The following is a 17,424-nucleotide window of genomic DNA, read 5'->3' as shown; positions in this document are numbered from 1 at the left end:
ACAAACAATTTCTTTGACATTTTATTTTAAGAACTAGATACAAAAAGATCATAAATAAAGCTCATAAGTTAGGTGCACCTAAAGGTGGAAATACAGAAACTGTGAAATTAAGATTCCTCAAACTGTTACCAAACCATTCTTAAATGTACTGCTGTTTTACAATGTTAAATTTACTGCAACATGAATATTATGCTCACTGTGAAAATTAAATACATTACGTTAACATCTTTTTGCACATGTCAAGGGGAAAAAAAGAAGAAAATGACAGAACTCAGAAGCTGTAGTCCTACATGAAAATGACTGCTGGTATTATATACATCATGAAGAAAACAATTAAAAACTATCATATGTACAAACAAAATCCTAGATTATGTACAGTGAAAAAAGTTTTAAAAATAGATCTGTGACTGAAATTCTTGCAATGATTCAATTCAGCAGTTTCGAACATTTTATCAAATTACATACACAGATTTAATTATTTGCGCATGACCTCTGGTTGTAGATTCAATGGTACTCAAAAGGTAGAGACATGGAAGTAAATTAAATTAAACTGAAAAGAGGGGAAAATAAAAAGACTGAAGTATTGACAAAAAGAAACCAGGAAGAGCCGTCAGATTAAGTCATTTACTTTGCTACTTAAAAAAATGCAAAGATTGAATACACAGCACATGAGTAACTCAAGACTAAATCTTATCTGGATCTATCTTCTCATTCCCTTTATAAAAAAAAAAAAAAAAAAAAAAATCAACAAATAAAGCGATATAATTTTCCATTCAGCAATGCCTCTAAAAGCTCCATCTGGCCTTCATAAAACAAACACATACCATCCAAAAGGTCTGTTAGATTAGTTTACAATGGCTCAAAATCTCCCGAGGCAAAAGATCCTTTTGAATATAACGTTCAAATTTGATCCACAGGGAACAATTCCTTCCTGCTGATGATGACGATCGGCCATACTGAAAAGATCCTGAGGAGAAAGGCGTGGTAGTCTGTTTGCATTTAGTTTAAATGGTTCTTTCCACTTACACAAGGAGGACACTTCCCAAACTTTCTTCTGTCAAAAAAATACTGCCTCGCTGCCTGGATCAAGAGGGTCAGAAACATCTCATCCGGAGAGACACATGAAGTCATTTTAATTGTCGGCAAAAGGCCAGTTTAAAAATCCTTAGACATCATGAAGACAATCAGGGAAGAAAATGGAAAAAAAAAAATCCTCGTAAAAGCACAAAGCGGTCCAGAAAAGTGCAGTTTAGCTCATTCATTCTGATCTTCATACCATTCATATTCCATTAAAGTGCAAGAGTGATGTGAAATATTCCGTCTCTCTTGTAATTCATGCTAACCAACATGACGCATTGTTTTTTTTTCCCTTCGTCACAGATCAGACAGGAATCTTTGTGTCTTGTCTTCGATGCATTCCAGACAATAAATCCTGCACGCTGCTCAGGATCTTCCTCTGATGTGCACTGCATGAGATTCCCATTTTGGCCAGATCCCTGTAAAAGAGCAGCACAGGGGATATGTGGTAAGCTGTAGTCATCTTCAAGCTCATCAGGATGTGTATTTAGGTGTGTAATGTGTTGGGATGCTCACTCATGACTCATGGGCATGACGCTCTCTAAGCTGCAGTATCCTGCTGTGTTGAAGTTTTCTCTGTATTGCTCAAGTCCAATGATTTTCAGCCATTCGTCCACAGAACCCAAAGAGGGGGCGGAGCCTTCAGAGGGGGCGTGGTGAAGCATGGATGGGTGGGGCCTGACAGCAACAACATTACATAAAACCTTTTATTCCAGAGAAAATGAACTTGCCAGAATTTATGAGCGTTTATATGTATATATGTGTGTGTGGCGTTATGAGTGTTTGCATGACTTTGCTTGTTTTGCTACACTTAAAATAGAGATTACTTCTCTAAAAATGCCCCTTCGAAAAACAGGGTCTTTATAATGGAAACTTTACAAAGGAACTCAATAAAATCATAATTTTTATATGCAAATGCTAAAAAGCATATTTTAAGGTTAAGCTAGAAACATACAATACTGTTTATAACTCTGTGGTCAGTAATATTTTTTTAATGTTTCTATGCTCACCAAGGCTGCATTGTTTGTAATAAAAAAATTGTGAAATATTATTACAAATCTAAAGTAATTTGAATATATTTCAAACTGTAATTTATTCCGGTGATGCAAATCTGATTTTCAGCATCATTCCTCCAGTCTTCAGTGTCACATGATCCTTCAGAAATCATTCTAATATGCTGATTTGCTGCTCAAGAAATCAATGTTGAAAACAGTTTTGCTGCTTAATATTTCTTGTGGAAACTGTGATACATTTTGCAGGATTCTTTGATGAATAGTAAGTAAAAAAAAAACTGCATTTATTTGAAATAGAAGTATTTTTTTACATAAATGTCTTTAATGTTATTTAATGCATCCTTGCTGAATAAAAGTATTAATTTCCAAACATTTGTATGCTATACAGTATGCATGTATTGCAAGAACATGGTCCCATTGTACATATTGCTAACCGGGTTTTCTTTAAACTGTTGCTCATGACAGGATTTATCTAGAAGTAAACTAAAATGCATTCTGAAATATTATGGGACTCAATGCCACATGAAATTGAGCATTCTATCTATCTAGTGTACAGCAATTATAAGTAGCTTCCTGTCAAGATGAACCTTATGTCCCCAGAAGAATAGATAAACCTAATAAAAGTTCATAAGGAATTTTTGTTTTAATAAGTATCTACAAAAGCCAAACACATATTTTAGGATTTGCACCAAAATACACCCAAAACAGCAAAAAAATATGTGAATAAAGTCCCAACAAGAATAAAAGTGTGTATGTGCACCTGCTGGCGTCTCCTGCCGTCCTCTTGAGTGTGGCGGGATTGCGTATGAGTTTGTCCAGCATGTTGACTATCTGGCTGAATTTGGGTCTGTCTGCACGTTCCCTCATCCAGCACTCCAGCATGAGCTGATGCAGAGCCAGCGGGCACTCCATGGGCGGCGGCAACCGGTACCCTTCCTCTATTGCCTTTATCACCTAGGAAACAGGAGAGAGGAAATGAGTGGCTGATCTTTCTGAACTACCGCATTCAGTTGGTTTGTATAACTTGGCATGGCACACAATAGCACGATAAAGCAAAGTATTAATACTCTTCTAAGCGTACCATGGGAACGCCAGCGCAGAAGGCATGACAAGCTCTCGTAATTAATTAGATTTGTGGTACAGTGCCACTTACATCCTGGTTGCTCATGTCCCAATATGGTCGTTCACCATATGACATCACTTCCCACATGACGATGCCGTAACTCCACACGTCACTGGCCGAGGTGAACTTCCTGTACATGATGGCTTCTGGAGCCGTCCAGCGGATTGGAATCTTTCCTCCCTGTGATTGACAGGTTCAGGTTCATGTTAAACAGAATCAAGGCCTGTGTACACCATGATAACTATAACTAGAGTCCACACAATCCATCTTTAAAGCAGGATGGATTCTGATTGGCTGTCAATGTTTTTATCGTTCATCAGCTGGAAAAATCGTTGTGAAAGTGATTCCAACATTATCATTTCTCGGCGCCGTTATCATTATGGTTGTGGTGTCGACTCTGCTATTCTTTTATATTTAGAATGATTAATAGAACTATATCTTTATCGTTATCATCACAGTTATCATCCTTGGTGTGAACGGGCCTTTATAGACCATTTCAACGGCTATTTGTAGATGTACGGAAGTGACGTGTTTGGCCCTCAGACGTTTCCGGTTAGTTAGAGCGCACATTCGAAACAACGGCGGGAAGCGCTTTATTTACTGTCTATTTACCGCAATTGTGCGATAATTTTCTTATTCATGCGAATAAAACATGTCAAAATTAAAATTAGGAGCATGTTGTTCAGTGGTTGGATGTTCTCTCAGGCCCGGAAATAACTTGCTCTCGGTAATCAAAGCGTTTATATTTTCGAAATTTGCTGCGCCTGGATTGCAGCAGTGAAGCGAGAAGAATGGATACTAAGCAACTAGCAATATACAGTGTACACATTTCGATTCTGGTAAGTAAAATACTTATTTTTTCATTGGATTATTTGTATTTCTCTACTTTAACTGTTTTAAGTGTGATGCAGCATAATTTAAGATAGCACTGTGGGTCCGACCGTAATTGTTTACATATTATGCACCTAGCAATTTGACGCGCGTGTATTGAAAAAAGGCCAAGTTTTTATTTCCTTTTTTCCCTAAATGTTCTGTGGGCTGTAATTAATTAAGTTAGGAGTTAACATTTGTTGTCAAGCTGTCTAGTCAGTTGACAACTGCAGAATGGTGTGTAACAGCTAACTGCAGTAGTTTACAAATGGTAAAGGTAAAAAAAAATTCATCACTTAGCCTATTAAGCTTGGCTAATGTTAATTCCAACATTTACTGATGTATTACACAATAGCATTGTTTTTTAAATATTGTGCATTAACCAGATTAAGTTAAATAATTGTGTTTCTACTTTTGTCTTCAATAGGAAAGCCATCATCTGTAATTTAAGACGCTTAACACTGCTACAGGGAGACAGCTAATCGTCCTGCAGTGCCAAACCACATGTGACCATACAGTGTGTGCAGAATTATTAGACACGTTGATTTTCTGATCATATTTTTTTTCCCAGACACATTTTACCAATTCCAAACCACATTAATCTTGATAACTACTATTCATTTTGTATTTAATCATATACAAGTGATATAATTGTTTATGAAGGCTGGAAATGAAAACACCTTATATTCAGGTGGATAATAATTGATAATTATTAGGCATGTTTTCTTTTACAGATTAAATAAGCCAAAAAAAGAGATTTAACTCAGACTGAAAAGTCAAAAATCATTAAATGCCCATGAGAAGGATCCAATACTAGGAATTGCAGTTAAGGCATGACCATTGGACAGTGAAATGCTCATTGGGTCAGACGAAAACAGGTGGAGAAGAAAAGACGCATGTTAACTGTAAAACAATTAAGGTGAAGAATTAAGCGTGAAACCATCAGGAACCCTTTAGTCTCCAGCGCCGCCATTTTCCAGAACTGCTACCTACCTGGAGTCTCCAGAAGAGCAAGATATCAGGATCTCAGAGACTTAGGTTAGGTAAAGAATCCTAAAAAATTACCCCCTCTTAATAAGAATCACAAGCTGAAGTTAGTAAAATACATGAAGACTGTTTTTTATGGCTTTATGGACAGACAGATCGAGAGTGACTCCTGAAGGACCAGCACCACATCCTCTTGTACCACTGTTTGAAGAATTCATCTTCCAGAATCTGGCAGTAAGTTTTGGGAGTTAATTTTTAGTCCATCTCCTACCCTGAAGTCCGTTTTGCAGAGATGGACTAAAAATGAACTCCCAAAAGTTACTGTCAGATTCTGGAAGATCATGTATTCTACTACACTTCAGCTTGTGATTTTTTCAGTGGCGATTTTTGCTTACCTAATTATGAAAACATACCTAATTATGCACACCTGAATATAAGGCGTTTTTCATTTCCAGCCTTCATAAACAATTATATATCACTTGTAAATGATTAAATACAAAATTAAATGAATAGTAGTTATTAAGATTAATGTGGTTTGGAATTGGTAAAATGTGCCTGAAAAAAATATGATCAGAAAATCAACGTGCCTAATAATTCTGCACACACTGTATGAACCCCCAGATGTGTTGGAGTACTTGAGGATTGATATTGACCCCCTTTGTTCAGGGACTCATAACTCCATTTCTGTTTGTAAAAAAAAAAACATTCTGTGAAATGTGTTTTATGTTGTTGTCTCAGTTGTTGAAGCATTTTGTGTTCATACAAGTAAACACACAATAAGAAATTTAGTCAACATTTGAAGTGGACCTAACCCTTTCATCAAAGTTATACATTAGTATTGAACAAAACACGTTCTTGTCTTAGGACAACTTTGATTAACTTTTTTGATCCACTTCAAAAGTTGACTACTACAGGTGAAACTCGAAAAATTAGAATATCGTGCAAAAGTTCATTTATTTCAGTAATTCAACTTAAAAGGTGTCAATAATATTGTGAAAACCTTTTCACAATATTCTAATTTTGAATTCATAAGCTGTAAGCCATAATCATCAAAATTATAACAAAGGCTTGAAATATCTCACTTTGCATGTAATGAGTCTATATAACATATTAGTTTCACCTTTTTTAAGTTGAATTACTGAAATAAATGAACTTTTGCATGATATTCTAATTTTTCGAGTTTCACCTGTATACATACACAGCAAATCTGTATGTGACTACTTGAAAACCATAAAAGAACATAATTACCTGAAAAGTGTATTCTGTGTGTTTTATTCTTAATTGTACAATTATTAATCTGCATGTTTCTCTTAAATGGCTAATACAGGCATTAGAAAATAAAGACAGCCAGCATTAAATTGCATTCACCTTCTATTTATTTGTGACCACATGAATGGCTCAGATAGGACATTTAAACCCTCGCACACAGTTCCACAGCAACAAACTTCACCTAACTAAACACACACCCTTGGAAACGTATTAAATGAGTAATGGCATACAGCGATTAGTTTACTAGCGTTCATTTAGCATTGTAATATACATCAGGGTATCCGCGGGGTCTTGAAAAGTATTAAAAGGTGATAAATCAATTTTGGGAAAATTAAGACCCTTAAAAAGTCTTATCACGGCTTTATAAAGTCTTACATTTTGAAAGTATTTTTTCTGAATTAGCTGTCCAACAGTTTGAGTCTCAAAAACATCGTAAAAGTGTGTGAATTTAGTCATTTTTATTAAAAAAAATGAAGAACTGAGGCACATGTCAGCATGATTGTTGTTGAGGGTGGAGCAAAGTTTTGTTTTTTAATAAACTTTACTTTGATTTACTATCCCAGCCTATTTGATTTTTTTTTTTTTATCAGAGTGGTCTATAGTCTTTATCACAAACTAAAACTGTTAAGTTAAAAGTATCACTGATGTAAATGGTTACAGCTTGAAGTGGCGGTGAGGTATTAAAAAATATTGAGAAGATCTTGAAAAAGTCTTGAAAAGGTATTAAAATTAACTTCAAGATTCCTGCATATACCCTGTACATGCATGTTATGTAAAGCTGCTTTGAAACGATATGTATTTTGAATTGCGCTGTACAAATAAATATGAATATTTGCATAGATATACAGACTGACCCAGCAATGCAAGTGAAATGCCCACTCGTAACTTCGTCGGACAAACCATGATAAGTACGTTTTTGACGCTGTTTGACTTGCTTCATCTGCACCAAACACAAGACAGATGTCATCCACATTGTACGAATAAATGTTCCCAACCTTTCCGCTAAGAAATTAATTGTAAGCATCCAGACTGCGATATGCTTTTATCGCATCTCTCGTGTACACGCAAGCAGCCGCAACACGCAATCAGATGAGCCGTCAGACTATTCAGGTAAAAAGTTTACGCATCAACGTCTTATAAAAGGTCCGATGATTTTAATCATCATTTATTTTCCGTTTTTGGAAATACTTTAACTTGCCTTTTGCTAGACTTAAAAAGTACGAGCTTGTTTTCACCTATGGTTTTCACAGATCTGTGGTTCTAAAATGGCGCCACCGGAAATGATTCAGGGCCAGACATGCGCAGTAGCATTCCAACGCGTTTGTTATTGTTTACGTCCTTGAAATGGTCTATACAACAGTAAATTCCAATCCAATAATTCCATATAACAGTATTGGAACCAGTGTTATTATTGTTAACTATATGTTAAAGATAAAAAAACTAATGTATTGCTCAATGTTAGTTAATGCATTAGCTAATGTTAACGAATAGGACCTTATTGTAAAGTGCTAGTATTACCTATAAATGTTAGCCTGACTTCGTCATACTCATATTCTAGTCAGAATGTGAGTCTGATACTGCTCCATAGGGCTTTGATTATGAGGCGTGTCTTAACTGAACCAGGAAAAAAACACCTCTGCACTCAATTGGATAGACCTACAACCAATGAGAGCAACGCAGTAAGTCAACTACTTTGCATAGCACAGTTGTCAACTACAGAACTCAACTGCACGCACGCTGGAAGAAGTAGTAAAATTATGAGTGTTACTTCTTTTACTTGGTCCTCCATGAGTGCGACCAAAGGAGAAACCACAACGACCACAGGGCTTTCATTGCGTCCCATCTTCTTAGCGACCATCGGTGCCAGCTGATAAATTAAACTTTTGCCGAATCCCGTAGGAAGGAAGGCAAACACATCTTTCCGATCGACAAATGCCTTGATTGCAGTTCTCTGTTCTTCTTTTAAAATGAATGCGCTGTCGATTTCTTTTACAACAGACGCGATAGCGGAATCTATACATCTCAGTTCTCCAGCGGCAGTCATCTCTGAGGGAAACCAGTTCAACCCAAGCGCTCTTTGATAACGTGATGATTACGTAACTGCAGATCATCTGTCCATCATCGTGTAAAGCCCGCCCTGGCAATTTGATTGGCCCGACGATTTCAGAACCGATCATAATTACTCCTCAATGGATCGAGTCCAGACCGAACTTCCCGACCAAAAAATTTTGTGGGCGGGGTTCGGGCTGGCATCCAGGCTATATAAATGTAACATTGTATATGAATAAATGTAAACACTCATACCCTGGTGGTATACGCTCCTTCTGGTTCATCTTCCAGCACTCTGGACATCCCAAAATCCGAGACTTTGCACACCAGGTTGCTGTTTACTAGGATGTTGCGTGCTGCGAGGTCCCTGTGAACGTAACTCATGTCGGATAGATATTTCATACCGGACGCGATTCCTCTCAGGATGCCCACCAGCTGGATAACAGTGAAGCGACCGTCATTCTTCTGAAAGAGGAGGCAACACTTCAGACCTGAATAGTGACACCTTGACAAGAATCAAAGTCATATCTATCTATCTATCTATCTATCTATCTATCTATCTATCTATCTATCTATCTATCTATCTATCTATCTATCTATCTATCTATCTATCTATCTATCTATCTATCTATCTATCTATCTATCTATCTATCTATCTATATATATATATATATATATCTATAAGCCTAAATATTTGTATTTATTTATTTTCATTTATCCAGAGAATGTAAAAATTTGAAAATGAAATTTGAAAATGAATGCAGATTTTATGATATATATTTAATTTAAATGTAGAAACATACTGTATAGACACACAAACACAATCTTACTCTGAGAAACATGTCCAGTGAGCCGTTCTCCATGTACTCAGTGATAATCATAACTGGCTTGCCTGCAATGACAGAGAGACAAAAAGAGAACAATTAAACTAAATAAATCCAGTTTTCTATAAAAACAAAAAACAAAAACAAATCTGGCCTGAACAATCATGGAGTTTTGTATTATAGCATGTTAATGCCTTCTTAGGAGGATGAATCATTTTGTTGCATTCCTTATTTGTAAGTTGCTTTGAATAAAGGCGTCTGCTAATTGAATACATGCAAATCTATTTAAAAAGCACCAAAACTTTCCCACTTTCAGTATTTGAATGCCAGAGATGCATTGGGCGTATATGCAACACCGTTTCTTGAAACTTCTCGTACATCGACAAAACATCGGTGTCAACCAAACAGATGTAAACACTAAGCACAGAACATGCATATCAGTAATTCAAACAGAATCAACACACACTGACAGCAGGCCTGCTGATTGACACTCACCAATGCTCCTTTCCTATAGAGGAAGTGCGGTAAATAAAGCTCGACCAGACACATTGTCGGCCATCTTTGTTGGGCTGGCCTTTCTGATGACCTTGAGGCGAGTTTGACTGACAGCTCTTCCAGAGTGCCTGAGGAGAGGGTGACCTCTGACCCCTCACACTCACTGTCTGAGTTTCCCAGCCCCGCCCCTTTTACACCCACCCTATTAGAATGCTAATGAGGTGTTTACTGACGTTGTCAAGTTTTGGGTGTGTGGTTGTGCCTACAAGTATGTGTATGTTTGACAATGAACTCTGCAAGACAAGGGTTAGAATCTCCATCAAAACATAAACATTTGACTCATTTCAAAAAACAAAAACACTTATAACTTGCATTTGAAACAAGAGTGCCAGCAGTTATACGTCAAATAGTCAATGAAAAATAGTCAAAGAAATGCTGTTGAATCATTGATGAGAGATACTGAGAGGGCCACATTGCCTTATTTACATATTTATATTCACTTCATACTAATTTACATTATGCAAATTCAGTATTCAACTCTATTAACTCTGCTGTAACACAACGCAGGAGACTTAAGATGGCTTTACAGTTTCATGGGGACATTTATGAGCTAAAAGTAAATTAAACATTGACAGTGCTGGCTGGTATTCACCTGTTAGAAATGTCTCCCGCCAATTTAATTTACTAAGGAATTATAAATCAACGGTTTTGATGTCGCCTGCTGCTCAAGACATGCAGTTTCTTTCAGCATGTACAGCCGAGTGTGGGAAATAAACATAATACACAAATACATAACAATAACATACAAAAAGAAACTGTTATATAAAACTATTATTTAAATAATTTATGATTATATATATATATATATGTGTGTGTGTGTGTGTGTGTGTGTGTGTGTGTATTGTGATTATAATCAACACATACAGATAAATATATTATAAAATATTTTTAAAAATGTATTTTAAACATTTTTAAATAAAATTTTAATATGTATATTCTTATATATTTTCATATACACAATTTATATATAATAAATAATATAATACATTTATATAATATTTAAAAAAAACAATTAAAAAATAAAAATTGATGTAATTACATTTTGTTTCTGACATTGCAAATCTTTTAATTCAACTTTTATATATTTTCATATACACAATTTATAAATAATATAATAATATTTAATAAAATCAATAGAAAAATCTAAATTTGTGTTGTGATATTGTGTTTCAGACATTGAATTTTTTTTATCTTTTAATTAAAATTAATTTTTGTATTACATTCTCTTAGGGATAAACTAGTGCTGGTTTACTAAACATGAAATGACATTTAGAAAAGTAAGTAAACAAAAATAAAGTAGAAGGAAAGCCAAGACGAATAAGAAGCCAAATGTGTAGTGTGTGAAGGCTAACTTTCTTTCTCTCTCTCTCTCTCTCTCTCACAAACACACACACACAGCAGTGGCTGTAGGTTAGAGATATAGGGTGACACTCTAACCCCCAAAAACATTTAGGCCTGACGAAGTGATTAATGAGTCTGCTGTGCTTTTTAGCTCACATTAGCCCCTCGCTCGGAGCGGCCCACTCCATCTGGAGACCACAAGGGTGAGTGTGTGTGTGTGCATCCCACAGCAGTTTTTGTCAGGACACGCTCAGCAAGCAAACACACTGATAAGCTGGACATGCATACATAAACACACACGACCATTAGCACATCAAAAGGAAACCGACATCACCAAGCTGTTTCTTTAGGGGGTTTAAGCCTACTTAATATCCAGACTTTTGACCATGTAGTGTTCTGGATAGGGTTTCACCAGCCATTCCCAAGTTCTTACATCAGAACGTAAAGTACAAACTAGAAGCTTAGTAACAACTAGTTAGTTTGTAACTAAGTCAGTCTGTACTTTATTTGGTTGCACCATTTGAAAGTAGCTAGAAGGTGGTAAGCTCTCTGTAATGCAGTGGCATAATATGATGTTTACCCTCAATGATCCAATAGCAGACTCCAAGTACTTTAGCAGATGTTGTGTTTAAATGCTGTTTATCCTTGATTCTAACTTTTTAGCCTCACGTAACAAATGGTAAAAAATACGTTTCCATTACATACAATTCTACTTAAAGGGGTCATGATTGAGAATTGATCTTTCGACATTGTACTATAAAAATATCCTGTAAGTTTTAGAACTCAAAACTTCCTCATTAGTCCAAAAACAGCTTTTATTGAAACTAAGGAGGTGAGCTAATCCATAACGGTAATGACGGTATCCATGACGGTAATCCAAACGACCCAGTGGAAAAACCCATATCTTTTGAAGCGAAACAATAGATGTGTGTAAGAACAAAGAAACAAAGAAAGAAAGAAAGTCATATCATGGATGTCATGAGGGTGAGTAAATGATAAGAGAATTTTAATTTCTAAGGCAAGTCAAACCTCATGAAGACATCCCAAATTAAAAATGACTGCAGAAGACAAATAAAAGCCCTTGATGTCACCGTTGACTTACATTTGGTGACCACGCCCTCCAGGTGAATGATATTGGGATGTTCAAACTGGCCAATGACACTGGCCTCGCTCAGGAAGTCCAGCCTCTGCTGCTCGGTAAACCCCGCCTTCAGCGTCTTGATGGCCACACAGATCTCACACTTTCCAGGAAGTTTCAGACGGCCGCTGCACACCTCGCCAAACTCACCTACAGTATCAGATAGTGATATTTACATGCATCTCTCATCAACAGGTGACATGCTAAAGACATACAAGGACTGTTAACGTACCGATGCCGATCACCTTCTCGATCTTGATACAGGAGGTACTGATTTCCTTAGCGAACTCCCTGATGGCCTGGTTGGGGTCTTCGTAGGTGAAAGGGTCCACATATATTCTCACCCCTGCCGGCACATTTACAGAAGTTTTGAGAATGGAAAATGTTCATTTTTTGTTCCAGCTGTGGACTAATGAAAGGTGTTTGATTACCTGGCTTCAGGTTTTTCTCCTCGGCCTGTTTAGTTTTGCTGTATTTGCTCCTCCTGAGATGAAAATATACACAACTAGCATTTTATTTATTAGCAATTTAGCATTTATTCTTTTATTTGTCTATCACAGTGTTATTTTAGTGTTATTTAGATACTATTATAATATTTATTAATATTGCAAATGAGTTTTTATTATTATATTTTCAGGTTTCATTTTAATTTTAGTAATATTATGTGCTTTTGTACTTTTTATTAGTTTTGTTTTTAAATATTTTTATTTAGCTTTAAATATTTTTTTAGTTTTAGTTAGTTGAATAACGTTATCTCACATTCATATTTTATTTGAGTTCATTTTTAATAGTTGTAGTTTTAGTTAACAATATCAACACTAGCTATGTTTCCATCCACACGTTTGTATCCGCATTAAGTGATATCGAAAGAAAAATGCCTTATGCCTTATGGATTTACAGTTGCCTTATGGAATTTCATGAATATCGACTCAAATGAAATACGATCGGTCTCATCAGATTTTATCTTGATCGATATACGGCTAATGCGATAAACGCGGATGGAAACGTTATTATGATGCGATCCATTTTGCCAAATGTTGGCTTGAATGTTGTGCAATTCGGTGAGAAAATGAATGTAAACACCTTAACATATCTCAAATCAATTCGATATACCTATTTGATCGCAAAACAGCATGTGACGTCATTACGCACAGGTTTTTATCCGCTTTAAAGCCGTTTGATGGAAACACACTTTCACCAGCTTTATTCGCATGAGGTTTTTTACCGAACTTCAAATAATTCGATTGACAAGTGGATGGAAACATGGCTACTGTCTATCATTGCAGGAAAAATAGCAGATGTTCTGTATATACCTTTTGGTGATGATGAAGGTAATGATGAGGATGAGGAGGAGAACCACCACACACCCGGCCACCAGCAGCAGAAGCACAGCAGAGCTCATGAATCCTCCAACAACAGAAGCTGCGACTGAGAGAGACACAAACACTGCATTCATATACACTCTTTAATTTTTTTTTTGCTGTTTTCTTAAACTTTTTTTTAGTAATATTTCTTATTTTGTTTAATATTTAGTAAAAATAATAAAAGTAATAACAAAACTGTTCATAAAAATAATATTAATTATTATTATTTTATAGAAATATTGATATATAATCAAACTAGGGCTGTCAAAACACAAATTTTTATGTTAGATGTGATTAATCGCGACTTTACAGCACTAAATCAAACATTTACGGCCAAATTGTATTCCTACAAACTTTTTTTTTACGCATTCTAAAGTATAATTTCCATTTTTTCGATTCGATTTTTCCCCAAATCACGCAGTCTATTCTTAAGAGTTTTTTTTTTTTAAATGCTAGGCCTAAAATATTTAATATTTTCCGTCAGTTTAGTCAGCCTCCAACGCTAGTGACCAGCAACTAAACAGATTTAGAATATATTTTTATTCATTTTATTTGAGTAGTATAAATACATCTGATTCTAGATCATTCCAACTCATTTAAAAACACACTGTTGTATATGAGCTGTACACTCACCAGTGTTGGTGCTGAACTCGAAGGGGGCGCTGAACTCTCCGTAGCCCGCGGCGGTGCGAGCGCGCACGTGAAACACGTAGGAGGTCAGCGGGGTCAGATCTTTAATATCAGCATTACGAGACATCGTCTTTACGATGCGATAACTCCTCTCATTCTGATCCTGAGATTTATAAATAAAGAGACAGAGAACGGAAGACAAGAGGAAGGTAAGAGGTGACGTTTGAGGGCTATTTTAACTCCAATAAAACTTCACTTCCTGTTTATCCAGACAGCTAATGTCCACAGGGGATTGCTATACTGCCTTCTTAAAGGAACAGTTCACCTAAAATTAAAATTCTGTCATCATGAGGGTTTTAGGATGAACTTTAAAATACAATAGATGTTTCCCATCATTCACCTTCTCGTAGTATTTAACCTCGTATTCCAGTATGACACCGTTGGGCTTCTCGGGTTCGTCCCAGAGCAGAGAGAGCGTGTGGCGGGTGATGTCCTTACTCTCAACTGTCATGACCGTAGAGGGAGCTGAAGAGAGACAGAAGGAGTTCATATATTTATAAAAGGTTTACGTTTACTACATTTTACTTTTGTCAGGTTTTCCTGAGACATCTGTCTTTCTTTTATCACATCAGAAACAAACAGGGAGAGAAAGGATAAACCCAGAGGACAAGGAGACCTTTTCTTCTTCTAAACCGTGGATTTGGAGTTAAGACCGCTATTGTCTGTTTGGTTTCTTTTCCCCCCGAAGCTGTTTTTGTTGAGGGTGAGAAAGTCAAACAGACAGAATCTGACACAACAGAGATGTGCGTTGTCTTCTCTGCTTTTCCAAAGACACATCACACAGAGTCGAAAACAATAATAAAAGAGAAAAACAGCAAAACAGAACTGGGGGATGTGAAGAAAAAAATCTCCATTTATTATTTTCCTCTACTAAACAGAACAACTCCAGATATCGAAACCACAGAAAGCTTGCCATATTTCCACAGAATCCAAATGCTGTCTTTGGCGAAGTCCTACACATCCCCTTCTGCGTATTTTGGCTAATTAAGGGTGTTCGTTAAGTCAAGCATGACTATTACTATTGCTCATATTTGGCGTTGAACAAACTTCTAACTCAAAGGCCACAATGTTCCAGAAAACGTGATGTTTTGTCTTCATAACTTCTGGTGTCTGAAAACAAAACAAAAATTCAATGTGCATGCCCATAATGCTCTTCTGTGAAACATAAAAACTACCTAGGAACAAACTAGAGCATTCAATCAATCACCTAACATCCACCTACCAAAAACACAAGAAACCACATAGCAACACCCTGGCAACCACTGACATCATGGCAGTGAGTTTTACATGGGCAAACTCACACTTTCTTCTTCTTCAAAAAAAGAAAATGCAAACAAACTAGCATGACTTTCAGCTATCTAACTATTAGCTCTATTTAACATATTTTGACATATATTGTCTAATTTAACATTTTAAATCTAAAATGAAAAAAAAGCTTGTTTGTAGGGTTGCACAATTTAGCCCAAAATTGTGCGATTAAATATCAATAAGACTATAAAATAATAAATAATTGTAACGATTTAAAAAATGTAATAAATAAATAATTAATATTGTTATTATTAAAATAATAAACTAATAAGAAATATTAATATTGTAATATTTCACTCTAAAATAAAAAAAATCTAGTATTTAATTAAAATAAAATATTATTAAAATTGCACTACTAATATTCATGGCTGTATTGAGTTCTCATTTTCAAACGTTAAACCATCAAGCTTTTATTTTGAAGGAAAACTGCAGGAAGCCCTTAAAGCTTCTCTCTTGTTGACAACAGCCGGTTTATAAGCGCTCATTAAAAGTTTGGGAAGATGATTGGCACATGTTGCGTTTTCAAATGCACATTATAAACGACCCAAACTCAGAGCAAATGCCGAGATGAGTTCATGTGGAGCAGCATTTACTGTGAACCGAGCCGCTCTGAGACACTGAAGACACAGGATGATGATCTGCGCGTGTGAATGAACACGGTGATGTGCTTCACTCTGAAACATGCTGTGCATGTATTTAATTAGATTACAGCCTCTGTGATCAGATAATTGCACTAAGCCATGACCCGATTTCAGTTTTATTTCATTTAATCGTGCAGCGCTCTCCTATCCAGACCAATTTCCCCCCACCACCAGCATACAAAAAGTGCACACATCTACGAGCGTCCTAAATTCAAGTGCTAAAGCTAGAGTTTCATGCATTAGCGTGTGTGTGACTGTTAAACAATTGGATCCCCCGCCAGCTGTAGCAGCAGCTCGACAGCGGCCCTCGTCCATCTCACAGATCCGTCTTCCTCTGCCAGGCCCGACAGACTAAACGTGATTTAGGAGCGTCCCTCGGGGGACTCGGAGACGACCCCCTCCAGCCAACAACACAGGGGTCACCGCCCCCCTTCAACCACCTAACACACTCATCTCTAACACACATCCATCATGCCGTCTGCTCTGACAGATATGGGCCGTAATGGAGTTGTGGGTGTGTGTGTGTGTGTGTGTCTGGCCGAGATAACGTCAAAGGAAAGATGAGAATCTGCGCTCGTTCATCGTTAACACTCAAGCTTTAAGCAACTGGATGTTAAGATTCAGTAAAAATGATTTAGGAGCATCATACTATATGCTCATTTGTTAAAGCCTTTAGTGCATGGTGGGATAGTCCGAATTTACATAATACATCATTTTTTTGTCATAATATTGTTTTATAGAAAAACAAAAGCTGAGAAATGCAGTGATATGATATGCATCTTCAAATTTCACAAAGTTTTATAATAATACAGGTGAAACTCGAAAAATTTGAATTTCGTGCAAAAGTTCATTTATTTCAGTAATTCAACTTAAAAGGTGAAACTAATATATTATATAGACATGCAAAGAGAGATATTTCAAGCCTTTATTTGTTATAATTTTGATAATTATGGCTTACAGCTTATGAAAACCCCAAATTCAAAATTAGAATATTGTGAAAAGTTTTGCATAGCTGTAAGCCATAATCATCAAAATTATAACAAATAAAGGCTTGAAATATTTCACTTTGCATGTAATGAGTCTATATAATATATTCGTTTCACCTTTTAAGTTGAATTACTGAAATAAATGAACTTTTGCACGATATTCTAATTTTTCGAGTTTCACCTGTATTT

The 17,424-nt window shown here is 36.2% G+C and overlaps 1 protein-coding gene across 2 annotated transcripts in view; it reads right to left on the bottom strand.

Moving 5' to 3' along the window:
- Positions 1 to 8: 8 nt before the first annotated feature.
- The window catches only part of epha4l (eph receptor A4, like), a 52,658-nt gene continuing 35,242 nt past the window's right edge, over positions 9 to 17,424 (bottom strand). The window contains exons 6-17 of one of the 2 annotated variants that reach the window (XM_056236890.1): positions 14,641 to 14,765; positions 14,244 to 14,403; positions 13,560 to 13,674; positions 12,678 to 12,730; positions 12,479 to 12,592; positions 12,211 to 12,396; positions 9,219 to 9,280; positions 8,644 to 8,853; positions 3,244 to 3,393; positions 2,851 to 3,044; positions 1,594 to 1,755; positions 9 to 1,496 (exon numbers count right to left, since the gene is read on the bottom strand). In XM_056236890.1, the coding sequence (XP_056092865.1) occupies positions 1,382 to 1,496; positions 1,594 to 1,755; positions 2,851 to 3,044; positions 3,244 to 3,393; positions 8,644 to 8,853; positions 9,219 to 9,280; positions 12,211 to 12,396; positions 12,479 to 12,592; positions 12,678 to 12,730; positions 13,560 to 13,674; positions 14,244 to 14,403; positions 14,641 to 14,765 (1,646 nt within the window). In that variant the 3' untranslated portion in view covers positions 9 to 1,381. Of the gene's footprint in view, positions 1,497 to 1,593; positions 1,756 to 2,850; positions 3,045 to 3,243; positions 3,395 to 8,643; positions 8,854 to 9,218; positions 9,281 to 12,210; positions 12,397 to 12,478; positions 12,593 to 12,677; positions 12,731 to 13,559; positions 13,675 to 14,243; positions 14,404 to 14,640; positions 14,766 to 17,424 lie in introns of those variants that run through there. The other variant, XM_056236891.1, reaches the window with a different exon arrangement.

This window comes from Rhinichthys klamathensis, unplaced genomic scaffold, assembly GCF_029890125.1.
Source record: "Rhinichthys klamathensis goyatoka isolate OS25496 unplaced genomic scaffold, OSU_Roscu_1.1 h1tg000470l_1, whole genome shotgun sequence".
NCBI lineage: Eukaryota > Metazoa > Chordata > Actinopteri > Cypriniformes > Leuciscidae > Rhinichthys > Rhinichthys klamathensis.
Note: the sequence above shows the minus strand (reverse complement) of the source record. Positions and strands in the feature narration are given on the sequence as shown.